A 15356-nucleotide genomic window follows, 5' to 3' on the forward strand; every position below is an offset into this window, starting at 1 on the left:
AGCAGAACGCTGCCATCCAGTCTGTCATCCCGCAGACACTGAGAAGCGCAGGCATGCTTGCGCTCCTCACTGTCTCGCTGTGACGGCATCCAGATGAGCCGAGGTCATGTCCAATGAACTCGGCTCACCTCATGCACGTCACTGACAGCGTGGGAAAATTCTCACGCTGAAGTGCTGAGTGCAGGAGAATTCTCCCACGCTGTCAGTGATGTGCATGAGGTGAGCTCATGTCCAATGAACTCAGCTCACCTCCTGCACGTCACTGACAGCGTGGGAAAATTCTCCTGCAATCAGCGCTTCAGCGTGAGAATTTTCCCACGCTGTCAGTGACGTGCATGAGGTGAGCCGAGTTCATTGGACATGAACTCGGCTCATCTGGATGTCGTCACAGAGAGACGCTGAGCAGCGCAAGCAAGCCTGCGCTTCTCAGTGTCTGCGGGATGACAGGCTGGATGGCAGCGTTCTGCTGCGGTCCAGCCTGTCATCTCGATGTAGCAGAGCTGAAGCTGTCGTGGGAACCATGGAAAGGTAAGGATGAGGTTGCTTTATTATTTTTCTTTTATTGCAGGAGATCGTTGGCTTCAGCTGGAATGGGCGTGATGGTAAGTATGGTTTAATTTAGAACAATAAAGGATTGTGTCTTTATTTCAATTAAAGGACTTTATTCTGGGTGTTTGTGTTTTTTTTAACTTTGACTATGGGGTTAGTAATGGGGGTGTCTTATAGACGCCTCTCCATTACTTACCTGGGCTTGATGTCAGCTGGCATTATAAGCTGACATCAACCCCAACCCTATTACCCCCTGCCACCGCACCAGGGCAGCATGGAAGAGCGAGGCTAAGTGCCAGAATTGGCGCATCCTATGAATGCGCCATTTCTGGGGCGGCTGACGGCTGGTGTTTCTAGCCTGGGAGGGGGCCAATATTCATGGCTCCCTTCCTGGGCTATTAATATCAGCCCCCAGCTGTCTGCCTAGCCTTTGCTAGCTATTAAATTAGGGGGGACCCCACGTCATTTTTTTTGGGGGGTCCCCCATTTTAATAGCTAGTAAAGGCTATGTATTCAGCTGGGGGCTGATATTAGTAGCCTGGGAAGCTCCGTGGGTATTACCCCCTTCCCAGGCTTCAAACATCTGCCCCAGCCGTCTGCTTAACCTCCGCTAGAGCCTAAAATTAAGGGGAACCCCACGCCAATTTTTTTAATAATAAATCCTTTATTTTAATACTAAATGACAAGTACAGTAACCAACACTATCACTGTACTTCATATATATGTGACTGACATGTTTCTATCTATCTAATCTATGTGTGATGCTCTATCTTTCTGTTCTAAATTGTCGGGTACCGCTGCTGAATTGCCGGCCGGCTTTTTTAAAGAGACAGTGCATGAAAACACTATTATTTTTTTAAATAAATCCTTTACACTAAATGACAAGTACAGTAAGCAACACTATCACTGTACTTATTATATATGTGACTGACATGTTTCTATCTATCTAATCTATGTGTGAAGCTCTATTCTTTCTGTTCTAAATTGTCGGGTACAGATGCTGAATTGCCGGCCGGCTTTTTTAAAGAGACGGTGCATGAAAACACTATTATTTTTTTTGATAAATCCTTTACACTAAATGACAAGTACAGTAAGCAACACTGTCACTGTGCTTCTTATATGTGTGACTGACATGTTTCTATCTATCTAATCTATGTGTGATGCTCTATTCCTTCTTGTCTAAATTGTCGGGTACCGGTGTATGCCGCTGCTGAATTTGCCGGCCGGCTTTTTTAAAGAGAGTGTCTTCTGAGCAGTTTGTCAGCTTTTGGACACCTTTGCAGGTGTTTTCTATGTGTTTCTATGTGTTTTTGTTTGCCTGCCATTGGTTTTAACGGTGTTCGACGGTGTTCTAAGGTGTTCGACGAACAGTTCGACGAACAGTTCCTCGAACATCCCGGTGTTCGACGAACCGAACCGAACCCGAACACTACGGGGGTGGCTCAACACTAATAAACAGACATCACACAATGATATCTGCCTGCACACACACACACACTCACTCAATCACACACTCACACACACTCACCATCCCCAGGCTCCAGTCCTCCTGCTCCTCTCCGGTGCAGCAGTGCAGGCCGGGCGCGCACTGCGTGACGTCACAGCTAGGAGACACGGCCGCGCACAGGGCCATGTCTCCTAGCAGTGATGCGGCGGGGCCAGCACAGGGAAGTTAACAGCTGCAGTGCTGGCCCGGCCGAAGAAGAAGTAGCGGCAGTGCGCCGCTGCTGGGGGGAGCGTTTCGGGGGCCCCCCCCGCCACTGTATGCCGGTATGCGCCGCGGCACCGCACATATATTGAGGGCAATCTGGCCATAGACACCCCGGAGCCCCGGGACCCCTGGAGGCCCGGAGCCCTCTGGAGGCCCAGGGCCCCGGGCAGTAGCCCAGATTGCCCTCATTATAATCCACCTATGGCTACAGTGCTGTTTCAACTGCACAGTTCACGCTCCTTGAGATGCTCCTTTTAGTTGCCATAGACTGTAAGAAAGTTATGTAGCAGACTATCTCAGGCTCTCTGCTCCTCACCTGTACTCAGACAGGGGTAGTCATGTACAATACTTGCTTACAGTGTATGGATATTATAGAGCAGCAACTAAAAGGAGCTTCAAAAGGAGCATGAACTGGACTGTTGAAATAGCCCTGCAAAACGGTGTTTGGAGGAGGAGTCAAAATAAGGATATTAAGTACTGTATATTACAATCTTTTACAACTTGGCAATGCCCAAATGATAAGCAAATAAAAAAGTTTAGTTACTCTTTAAACAGTTTTTCATGCTTTTGGTAAATTTTATGAAAAAATAGCATTTATTGTTCAGGAAGCATTACTTTTGTTTTTGACTGGAGCAGCGGTAGAGAGCTGGCACTGGACATGGGGTGGGAGGTGTGTTTGTTATGCTAGGTATATAAAAGTGTTTGGGGTCTACTTTTCTTACAGTGCCAAACCCTTTTTAAAAATGTTTTAAAGACATTTCCTATTTATTTCTATTGTAAAACCACTTTGCTGTTCACATGTTCAGTGTTTTTTTTTTTTTTTCCTGCTTCAGAAAAATACGCCTGTAGGAAAAAATAAAGTGTATGCCACTTCTTTGAAGCGGTTCCTGATGGAATGTGCACCACCCTAGGCACTGTCAAATCAAAAGACCGCAAATAAACGCCTCAGGTAAAAGAAAAACCTTCCAAAAGGCTTTAAAAACTTTAAAACTGGTTCTGGAGATGGTTTAGGAAACCAAAATCCAAACAAATGCATCCAAAACTCCATCCGTACAATGCCTTAGGGTATGTTCACACTGTGTCTTTTTCCAAAGTCCATTTTTCAAGCAGAAGACGCTTCAGTAAACTCTCCTTTTCTCTGGCATTTTGTAAGCCTGATGAGTCTTTTTATTACACTTTTATGAGCAATCTTTTTTTTGGCGTATTTTCCATCCACGTTTATTGGGCGCTTGTTCTGCATTTTTAGACTTTTTTTAAAATCCATTAAGCAATAAAGAAAATGTTTATTTGCGGCAGAAACGCTTCCCAGGCTTACATACTCTGGCCCGTAGGGTGATTATATTTGGCCCTCGACACAAGAATCACCACCCTTATGTGGGGCCATTATTCTGTATGGAGGACTATGTGGGGCCCATTATTCTGTATGGAGGACTATGTGGGACCAATTATACTGTATGGAGGACTATGTGGGGTCATTATTCTGTATGGAGGACTATGTGGGGCCATTATAGTGTTTGGAGGACTACGTGGGGCCCATTATTCTGTATGGAGGACTATGTGGGGTCATTATTCTGTATGGAGGACTATGTGGGGTCATTATTCTGTATGGAGGACTATGTGGGGCCATTATAGTGTTTGGAGGACTACCATTATTCTGTATGGAGGACTATGTGGGGTCATTATTCTGTATGGAGGACTATGTGGGGCCATTATAGTGTTTGGAGGACTACGTGGGGTCCATTATTCTGTATAGAGGACTATGTGGGGCCCATTATTCTGTATGGAGGACTATGTAGGTCCCATTATTCTGTATGGAGGACAATGTTGGGCCATTATTCTGTATGGAGGACTATGTGGAGCCTATTATTCTGTATGGAGGACTACAGGGCCCATTATTCTGTATGGAGGACTACAGGGCCCATTATTCTGTATGGAGGACTATGTGGGGCCCATTATACTGTATGGAGAACTATGTGGGATCCATTATACTGTATGGAGGACTATGTGGGGTCATTATTCTGTATGGAGGACTATGTGGGGCCATTATAGTGTTTGGAGGACTACGTGGGGCCCATTATTCTGTATGGAGGACTATGTGGGGTCATTATTCTGTATGGAGGACTATGTGGGGCCATTATAGTGTTTGGAGGACTACGTGGGGCCCATTATTCTGTATGGAGGACTATGTGGGGTCATTATTCTGTATGGAGGACTATGTGGGGCCATTATAGTGTTTGGAGGACTACGTGGGGTCCATTATTCTGTATAGAGGACTATGTGGGGCCCATTATTCTGTATGGAGGACTATGTAGGTCCCATTATTCTGTATGGAGGACAATGTTGGGCCATTATTCTGTATGGAGGACTATGTGGAGCCTATTATTCTGTATGGAGGACTACAGGGCCCATTATTCTGTATGGAGGACTACAGGGCCCATTATTCTGTATGGAGGACTATGTGGGGCCCATTATACTGTATGGAGAACTATGTGGGATCCATTATTCTGTATGGAGGACTGTGTGGGGGACATTATTCTGTATGGAGGACTATGTGGGGCCCATTATACTGTATGGAGAACTATGTGGGATCCATTATTCTGTATGGAGGACTGTGTGGGGGACATTATTCTGTATGGAGGACTATGTGGGGCCCATTATACTGTATACTGGTTGGCCCGCAACTTTGTCCAAGTTTTTTATTTTGGCCCTCCATGTTTGACATCCCTGTTGATTGCCATGGTTGGTATTAACTGCAGCATCTAGGGGTTTACACTGCTAGGGACAGAGTTCGTTTTTGCAGGACCACTGCTATGTACAACAGTTCTTGCCAATAATTTCATGGGCACCGTGGCAGTACCCATAAGATTACTGCAACATACAGTATATACTTGTAATAGAGCATAATTAATCGTTCTCCTAAGGAGGATATATATTCACAGCATTGAATTATATGCAATCTATTGGCGTGTGGACAATTAATAATTATAATGAGTATATCAGTAGTACTACAAGCAAGTAGTACTACATGCAATTAGGTTCTGAGTGTTCCTTTGATACTAACCGCATTGAAGACCATGTTCCTGAGTTGTAGTTTGCTTCAGGGAATGATTACAGTCTTTATTCTTTTCTTTTCTTTTTTATTTCAAAAAAGCTTTCTGATCTGTGTTCAGAATTGCAATTCTTCTGTGCCAGATTCCCACGCTGTTTTGTTGGCTCAGTAATAACAAGCTTGCAGGTTTAAAAATTAATTAGAAAATCAAAGCTGTTGGGAGCTCGGGCCATCATCGGGGAATTTTAACTTTTCTTTGCCATCCTCCGAGGTGTGACCTTAAGGCTCCTTGCACAATGCGTTTTTGCCCACGTTCAGTTGTCCTGTCGAGTTGTGCATCCAAACTCCCCGCAAAACGGCAGACGGAGTCTACTACGTCTGAGTGTCCACTACTAGTAGGCGTATACGCCCGAAAATGATGCACGTCAGAGCGCACATTGATGCTGTCAGCACCATAATAGTCTATGACCTTGTTGGCACATACACCCGAATCCTGTTTTGTGGGGGATTCGGACACAAGCCCCGGCACGACCATGTGGGCAAAAACGGAATGTGAAAGGAGCCTTAGGGATACAGAGGTTTCGTAATGCTAGCCCCTCTGTGATAGCTCTGAAAACCAGCATTAAACATGGCCTACAATAAGGGGATGTGTACACGGCATCTCAATTCCAACACCAAGGTTTTAGGAGCTGAAGCAGGTTCAGGAAAAGGCCGGCGCTTTTTTTTCCCTGAAACGGCTTCGTTTTAACGTCGCTTTTTGTGGCGGCTCCGCAGCTTGCGTCATTTCACTGCACCTTCAACTTTGTAGAACAGGTGGCTTCAAAACGAAGCCCTCAGAAGAATGGAAGTTACTTCTTTTAACTGCTTCACGGTATCTGAACGCTCAAGTGTAAACCTTCATGTAACAAAAGACGTAACGTGCACAGCAATGGCGTTTTAACATTGCTGAACATTATGTTCACTTTTCTGCAGCGGTTTTGACACTTTTTCAGGAGGAACACTACTGAAAAAAATTAGTGTGCACATACCCTAAAGCTACATTCATCTCAGGCTTCTGTATTATATGCATGATGGTAGCTGGGGTTCCACCTAATTACTCCGAAAAATGGAACCCCACAGAGCCATTGAATATAATGAGGCAAACTGAGTCTAAAGTCTGCAACATTCTTTGGGTATTCAAACAAAACTAGTCATGGATGCAAAGCGGAAACCTAATGTGAACCCAGTCTAAGGCTACATTCACACATCCATGATAGTGCTACCTTCCAAGAGAAACAGAACACTTATCTGCCTTCTTTCACTGAAGAAGGTAGACTGAACTTTTTTTTTAATCAATCAACTCTTTGCAGAGAGGAATTGTGACACCCAAAGTATGACTTCCATGTTTCATTCATTCTACCCCTCTAGACTTTGTGTTGTCCATGAAAAAAAACAAACCGCACACAGCCGTGTCACAAGGATGTGTGAATGCAGCCTTAGACAGCAACTTCATGGTATGTTTTAACCGCCTTCGTTATGCAAATGACTGTGCTCCTTGGGGGAGGGTATAATACGTACATATTAGAACACTGCTCATGATATATTTACATATTTTATATGTTTGGTAAAGTTTCTCTAAAGTTTAACGTACCAATTTAAGAATACTCAAGTGATGTTTCTTGTCTATATGGATATTATATGCACATTAATTTGCATGTAGCAATTCCATATTCCACATGGATATAAGCCCCAATATATTTCATACAAATTAAATAATAAACCAGAAAAATAAATAAATAAGAAACAAATCAATATTGATGGTTACTATACAAATGATTCAGTTGATTCGTCAACTAAAACTTCACTAATTCTGTATATGAACCAAAGCAAAAAAGCTGGTAACAAATTCCCTTTAAGTCCATGCATTCGTCACCATCACGTATACGTGTGCCACATTGTCTTAAGTCAAAGCATTTTATGATGTCATGTATGTCATTTTAAGGGAAAAAAAATAAAGTTATTCTATAAAGACAATCCATGTATATGTACTGATTAGATAAGGGATCTATAAGTCTGATTATGGAGCTGCCCCATAGTGCCACGACCTGTCCATACATTAATTGATGGTCATTTGTTGACATGTAATGTAACTTTTTCTCCACAATAATCACTAATCATCGGGCGTGAGAGAAGCAAGTATATAGAAATTAATAATTTCTAATATATAATTATATATAATATATATTATATTAACCCCTTAACAACATTAGACGTACTAATACGCGTCTGTGCCCTGGGACTTAAGAGCCAGACCCGTATTAGTACGTCATTGCGATCGCGCGCGCACACAGGCTGTGAGGGCGCGATCGCCGACGGGTGTCAGCTGATTGTCACAGCTGACACCCGGTACTATGTGCAGGGAGCGGTCCCGCACCGCTCCCAGCACATTAACCCCCGCAATGCTGCGATCGAAGTCGATGGTGTCACTTTTGGGTATTTTCTGTCATAAAAACCTCTCAAAGTGACTTCAAATTTGATGTGGTCCCTAAAAAATGGCTTCGTAAATTTTGTTGGAAAAATGAGAAATCGCTGGTCAACTCTTAACCCTTTTAGCTCCCTAACAAAAAAAAATGTTGGTTCCAAAATTGTGCTGATGTAAAGTAGACATGTGGGAAATGTTATTTATTAACTATTTTGTGTGACATATCTCTCTGATTTAAGGGCATAAAAATTCAAAGTTTGAAAATTGCAAAATTTTCAAAATTTTAGCCAAATTTCCGTTTTTTTCGCAAATAAACGCAAGTGATATCGAAGAAATGTTACCACAATCATGAAGTACAATATGTCACGAAAAAACAATCTCAGAATCAGGGGGATCCGTTGAAGCGTTAAAGAGTAATTACCTCATAAAGTGACAGTGGTCAGAATTGTAAAAATTGGCCTGGTCATTAACGTGCAAACCACCCTCGGGGGTTAAGGGGTTAACATATAATATAAATTTATAAATATACAGTACAGCCCAAAAGTTTGGACACACCTCCTCATTTAAAGATTTTTCTGTATTTTCATGACTATGAAAATTGTACATTCACACTGAAGGCATCAAAACTATGAATTAACACAAGGTCATCAAGAGAATGCCAAGAGTGTGCAAAGCAGTCATCAAAGCAAAAGGTGGCTACTTTGAAGAACCTAGAATATAAGACATATTTTCAGTTGTTTCACACTTTTTTGTTAAGTATATAATTCCACATGTGTTAATTCATAGTTTTGATGCCTTCAGTGTGAATCTACAATTTTCAACGTCATGAAAATACAGAAAAATCTTTAAATGAGAAGGTTGTGTCCAAACTTTTGATCTGTACTGTATATCATATAAATTTATATTATTATATATTATAATATTAATATATATTAATAAATAATGAAATCATAATATAATATATATATAATATATAATTAAATAATTGAGGCAATGATTCACAGGGCTGAATACTAAAACCAGGACAAAGGCATCTCATAACTTTAAGTAAAAACATAACAAGGAAGCAGGAATATCAGAGGTGGCCATTTTCTTAAAGGCGCAGCAGAGAACACACTTGTATCAGTAGATCTTATCAATATGGTGACTTATATTTTCGCACATCTGTATGTAAACATTTTCAGAGACTCTCTGAACCAGAGATAGAAGAGATAAAGCGGTGACTGAGGGCAGCCGCTTTTCTGGAAGTTCAAAGTATCTTACTGAAAAACTCAGAATCTCCCAACCAAAAATGGTTGATAACAGCAAGCAATAGATCGCACTCAACTGTAGAACTGCAGAGAATGCTGTGGTTACAAACAAAAAGCCCTATGCATACTAGACACTGGTGGGGTCAGCTCATCAAGAGTAAGAGTAACTTTGGGAAAAGTGGAACATCCTTCAGTTACAGGCCGTGTATATAAATCGGCATGAGCAGGTAAAAGCCAACGGGCACTCAGTGCCAGGATGAGGGTAGCAGGAGGCGTTCCCACTTCCAAACTAAAACTGAAATCACAAAATAGTAAACCTGGGAAACACCTTTAGATCCCTGACCATAACACAAAGCTGCCAGCTACCTGTGCCAAGCAGAGTGCCAGCCACTAGCTCCTGTTGACACTAGGATTACAGATGCATATAATGTAACACATAGATGTCTCAGCTGCCTGCAAAGTAGATAACCTGTGTTAGTAGGAAGCCCCCCAACCAGATAATGAAAAGAAGAGCCTAGGATGTGGGGCTGCCCTCCATACAGCATGCCTCCATTTAACATATCCTCCATACAGAATGTCCATAATACAGTATACCCTCAGTACAGCATACTGTACTTTCCATACAACATGTCCTCCATACCCTACATAGAGGATGCCCTCCATACAACATTGTCTCCATACAGGATGCCCTCCATAAAGCATGCTCCCCATACAGAGTGCCCTTAGTACAGTATACCCTCCATGCAGCATACCCTCCCATACCGAATACCCTTAGTACAGTATACCCTCAGTACAGCATACTTTCCATACAGCACACACCCCCATACAGCATATCCCCCACACAGAATGCCCTTAGTAAATTATAGCCTCAGTAGAGAATACATTCCATACAGCATACCCTCCATACAGCATACCCCTAGTACAGCATCCCCTTTATATAGCATGCCCTAGATACAGAATGCCCTTAGTAAAGCATGCCCCTCCATATAGAATACCCTTAGTACAGTATACCCTGCATATATCATATCTTCAGTACAGAATACCTTCTATACAGCATGCCCCCATATAGCATACCCCCCATACAGCATACCCTCGGTACAGTATATCCCCATACAGCATACCCTCAGTACAGTATATCCCCATACAGCACACCCTCAGTACAGTATATCCCCCATACAGTAAACCTCAGTACAGTATATCCCCCATACAGTATACCCCCGTACAGTATATCCCCCAAACAGCATACCCTCAGTACAGTATACCCCTCATACAGTATCTCCCCATACAGCATACCCTCAGTACAGTATATCACCCATACAGCACACCCCCCCATACAGCATACCCTCAGTACAGTATACGCCCCATACAGCATACCCTCAATACAGTATACCCCCATACAGCATACCCCTCAGTACAGTATATCCCCATACAGCATACCCTCAGTACAGTATATCCCCCATACAGCATACCCTCAGTACAGTATACCCCTCATACAGTATATCCCCATACAGCATACCCTCAGTACAGTATATCCCCATACAGCATACCCCCCCATACAGCATATCACCCATACAGCATACCCCCCCATACAGCATACCCTCAGTACAGTATACGCCCCATACAGCATACCCTCAATACAGTATATCCCCCAAACAGCATACCCCTCAGTACAGTATATCACCCATACAGCATACCCTCAGTACAGTATACCCCTCATACAGTATATCCCCATACAGCATACCCTCAGTACAGTATATCCCCATACAGCATACCCTCAGTACAGTATATCACCCATACAGCATACCCCCCCATACAGCATACCCTCAGTACAGTATACGCCCCATACAGCATACCCTCAATACAGTATACCCCCATACAGCATACCCCTCAGTACAGTATATCCCCATACGGCATACCCTCAGTACAGTATACCCCCCATACGGCATACCCTCAGTACAGTATACCCCCCATACGGCATACCCTCAGTACAGTATATCCCCATATGGCATAAGCTCTGTACAGTATATCCCCATACAGCATACCCTCAGTACAGTATATCCCCATACGGCATACCCTCAGTACAGTATATCCCCCCATACGGCATACCCTCAGTACAGTATATCCCCCATACAGCATACCCTCAGTACAGTATACCCCTCATACAGTATACCCCCCATATGCCATACCCTCAGTACAGTATACCCCTCATACAGTATACCCTCAGTACAGTATATCCCCCATACGCCATACCCTCAGTACAGTATACCCCTCATACAGTATACCCTCAGTACAGTATATCACCCATACAGCATACCCTCAGTACAGTATATCCCCCATACAGCATACCCCCCCATACAGCATACCCTCAGTACAGTATACGCCCCATGCAGCATACCCTCAATACAGTATACCCCCATACAGCATACCCCTCAGTACAGTATATCCCCATACAGCATACCCTCAGTACAGTATACCCCCCCATACAGCATACCCTCAGTACAGTGTACCCCCCATACGGCATACCCTCAGTACAGTGCACCCCCCATACGGCATACCCTCAGTACAGCACACCCGGCACCCCATACCCTCACACCCAGCACAGTACACTCGGGCTGCTGTGTCGTTACCGTTGCATACCACCAGCTCGCGAATGCCATGGTAGGTGGCAGAGGTCCCGGTCGCTCCCCAGAAGTTGGTAGAAGTTGTGCTCAGCAGACACCTACGGCCGAGGGCAGTGATGTGGGCAGAGCCGCCTCCTCTACATAACAAGGGGAGGGTTGTGTTTCGGGGTTTACTCCGTAAGAAGGGAATGCAGACACCACCACACCCTGGATCCTCTCCTCACCCGCATGTGTCAGCGGGAGGGCGGAGCAGGTATATACTGTATGTACACAGTGTAGTATATACATTAGTGCGGGCACAGCAGCAGAGCATGGGGAGAGCTGTGGTGCAGCCAGCTGCCACCCGCCCCGGTCTGTGACTCACTGTGGAGGCACGCACTGGCCCCGGGGCTGTGCCCTCACCCTGCAGCCCCCATCACCTGCGCTGCACTTACCCCCCTGGCGCCTCCCGCGGGCTTCTTCCCCTTGTTGGGCATGTCCGCTCCCGTCTGCTCCGTCCGCTCCTCTGGTGAACTGCAAAAACACAAAACAAAGTGAACTGACAGGAGGGACTTCCGAGCGCATGAAGCAGCTTTTCCGATCCAGTCCAGCCGAGGCCCCTCCTTAGCGGCCGTCCTGTGCCAGGGGCTGTGCTGTACTGGGGGCTGTGCTGTGCTGTACTGGGGGCTGTGCTGTACTGGGGGCTGTGCTGTACTCGGGGCTGTGCTGTGCTGTACTGGGGGCTGTGCTGTACTGGGGGCTGTGCTGTACTGGGGGCTGTGCTGTACTCGGGGCTGTGCTGTGCTGTACTGGGGGCTGTGCTGTACTGGGGGCTGTGCTGTGCTGTACTGGGGGCTGTGCTGTACTGGGGGCTGTGCTGTGCTGTACTGGGGGCTGTGCTGTACTCGGGGCTGTGCTGTGCTGTACTCGGGGCTGTGCTGTACTGGGGGCTGTGCTGTGCTGTACTGGGGGCTGTGCTGTACTGGGGGCTGTGCTGTACTCGGGGCTGTGCTGTACTGGGGGCTGTGCTGTACTCGGGGCTGTGCTGTGCTGTACTGGGGGCTGTGCTGTACTGGGGGCTGTGCTGTACTGGGGGCTGTGCTGTACTCGGGGCTGTGCTGTGCTGTACTGGGGGCTGTGCTGTACTGGGGGCTGTGCTGTACTGGGGGCTGTGCTGTGCTGTACTGGGGGCTGTGCTGTACTGGGGGCTGTGCTGTGCTGTACTGGGGGCTGTGCTGTACTCGGGGCTGTGCTGTGCTGTACTCGGGGCTGTGCTGTGCTGTACTGGGGGCTGTGCTGTGCTGTACTCGGGGCTGTGCTGTACTGGCGGCTGTGCTGTGCTGTACTGGGGGCTGTGCTGTACTGGGGGCTGTGCTGTACTCGGGGCTGTGCTGTACTGGGGGCTGTGCTGTACTCGGGGCTGTGCTGTGCTGTACTGGGGGCTGTGCTGTACTGGGGGCTGTGCTGTGCTGTACTGGGGGCTGTGCTGTACTGGCGGCTGTGCTGTACTCGGGGCTGTGCTGTACTGGGGACTGTGCTGTGCTGTACTGGGGGCTGTGCTGTACTCGGGGCTGTGCTGTACTGGGGGCTGTGCTGTGCTGTACTGGGGGCTGTGCTGTACTCGGGGCTGTGCTGTACTCGGAGCTGTGCTGTACTGGGGGCTGTGCTGTGCTGTACTGGGGGCTGTGCTGTACTGGCGGCTGTGCTGTACTCGGGGCTGTGCTGTACTGGGGCTGTGCTGTACTCGGGGCTGTGCTGTACTGGGGGCTGTGCTGTACTCGGGGCTGTGCTGTACTCGGGGCTGTGCTGTACTGGGGGCTGTGCTGTGCTGTACTGGGGGCTGTGCTGTACTGGCGGCTGTGCTGTACTCGGGGCTGTGCTGTACTGGGGGCTGTGCTGTACTCGGGGCTGTGCTGTACTGGGGGCTGTGCTGTGCTGTACTGGGGGCTGTGCTGTACTCGGGGCTGTGCTGTACTGGGGGCTGTGCTGTACTGGCGGCTGTGCTGTGCTGTACTGGGGGCTGTGCTGTACTGGGGGCTGTGCTGTGCTGTACTGGGGGCTGTGCTGTACTGGGGGCTGTGCTGTACTCGGGGCTGTGCTGTACTGGGGGCTGTGCTGTACTCGGGGCTGTGCTGTGCTGTACTGGGGGCTGTGCTGTGCTGTACTGGGGGCTGTGCTGTACTCGGGGCTGTGCTGTACTGGGGGCTGTGCTGTACTCGGGGCTGTGCTGTACTGGGGGCTGTGCTGTACTGGGGGCTGTGCTGTGCTGTACTGGCGGCTGTGCTGTGCTGTACTGGGGGCTGTGCTGTACTGGGGGCTGTGCTGTACTCGGGGCTGTGCTGTACTGGGGGCTGTGCTGTACTCGGGGCTGTGCTGTGCTGTACTGGGGGCTGTGCTGTACTGGGGGCTGTGCTGTACTCGGGGCTGTGCTGTGCTGTACTGGCGGCTGTGCTGTACTGGCGGCTGTGCTGTGCTGTACTGGGGGCTGTGCTGTGCTGTACTGGGGGCTGTGCTGTACTGGGGGCTGTGCTGTACTCGGGGCTGTGCTGTACTGGGGGCTGTGCTGTACTCGGGGCTGTGCTGTGCTGTACTGGGGGCTGTGCTGTACTGGGGGCTGTGCTGTGCTGTACTCGGGGCTGTGCTGTGCTGTACTGGCGGCTGTGCTGTACTGGCTTCTGTGCTGTGCTGTACTGTGGGCTGTGCTGTGGCTGTGCTGTGCTGTACTGGGGGCTGTGCTGTGCTGTACTGGCGGCTGTGCTGTACTGGCGGCTGTGCTGTGCTGTACTGGGGGCTGTGCTGTACTGGGGGCTATGCTGTACTCGGGGCTGTGCTGTGCTGTACTGGCGGCTGTGCTGTACTGGCGGCTGTGCTGTGCTGTACTGGGGGCTGTGCTGTACTGGGGGCTGTGCTGTGCTGTACTGGGGGCTGTGCTGTGCTGGGGGCTGTGCTGTGCTGTACTGGGGGCTGTGCTGTACTGGCGGTTGTGCTGTGCTGTACTGGGGGCTGTGCTGTACTCGGGGCTGTGCTGTGCTGTACTCGGGGCTGTGCTGTACTGGCGGCGGTGCTGTGCTGTACTGGGGGCTGTGCTGTACTGGGGGCTGTGCTGTGCTGTACTGGGGGCTGTGCTGTATTGGGGGCTGTGCTGTGCTGGGGGCTGTGCTGTACTGGCGGCTGTGCTGTACTGGGGGCTGTTCTGTGCTAGGGTCTGTGCTGTGCTGTGCTGGGGGCTGCTCTGTGCCAAGGCTGTGCTGTACTGGGGGCTGTGCTGTACTGGGGGCTATGCTGTATTGGGGGCTGTGCTGTACTGGGGGCTGTGCTGTGCTGTACTGGGGGCTGTACTGTATTGGGGGCTGTGCTGTGCTGGGGGCTGTGCTGTACTGGCGGCTGTGCTGTGCTGGGGGCTGCTCTGTGCCAAGGCTGTGCTGTACTGGGGGCTGTGCTGTACTGGGGGCTGTGCTGTATTGGGGGCTGTGCTGTACTGGGGGCTGTTCTGTGCTAGGGTCTGTGCTGTGCTGTGCTGGGGCTGTGCTGTACTGTACTGGGGCTGTGCTGTACTGGGGACTGTGCTGTACTGGGGGCTGTGCTGTACTGGGGGCTGTGCTGTACTCGGGGCTGTGCTGTACTGGGGACTGTGCTGTGCTGGGGCTGTGCTGTGCCATCGGCTGTGCTGTGCTGTGCCAGGGGCTGTGGTCTACCGGGGGCTGTGCTGTGCTGTGCCGTACTGGGGGCTGTGCTG

General features: G+C 48.2%; 1 protein-coding gene across 4 annotated transcripts in view; it reads right to left on the reverse strand.

Annotated features, from left to right (window-relative positions):
• The window catches only part of CAST (calpastatin), a 195332-nt gene that overhangs the window by 115532 nt on the left and 64444 nt on the right, over positions 1 to 15356 (reverse strand). For 3 of the 4 annotated variants that reach the window (XM_073678218.1, XM_073678209.1, XM_073678226.1), the window contains exon 2: positions 12076 to 12154. In XM_073678218.1, coding sequence (XP_073534319.1) covers positions 12076 to 12117 — 42 coding nt within the window. In that variant the 5' untranslated portion in view covers positions 12118 to 12154. Of the gene's footprint in view, positions 1 to 11647; positions 11858 to 12075; positions 12155 to 15356 lie in introns of those variants that run through there. The other variant, XM_073678236.1, reaches the window with a different exon arrangement.

This window comes from Phyllobates terribilis, unplaced genomic scaffold (assembly GCF_046119375.1).
Source record: "Phyllobates terribilis strain yellow unplaced genomic scaffold, ASM4611937v1 Scaffold_1__5_contigs__length_1240528914, whole genome shotgun sequence".
NCBI lineage: Eukaryota > Metazoa > Chordata > Amphibia > Anura > Dendrobatidae > Phyllobates > Phyllobates terribilis.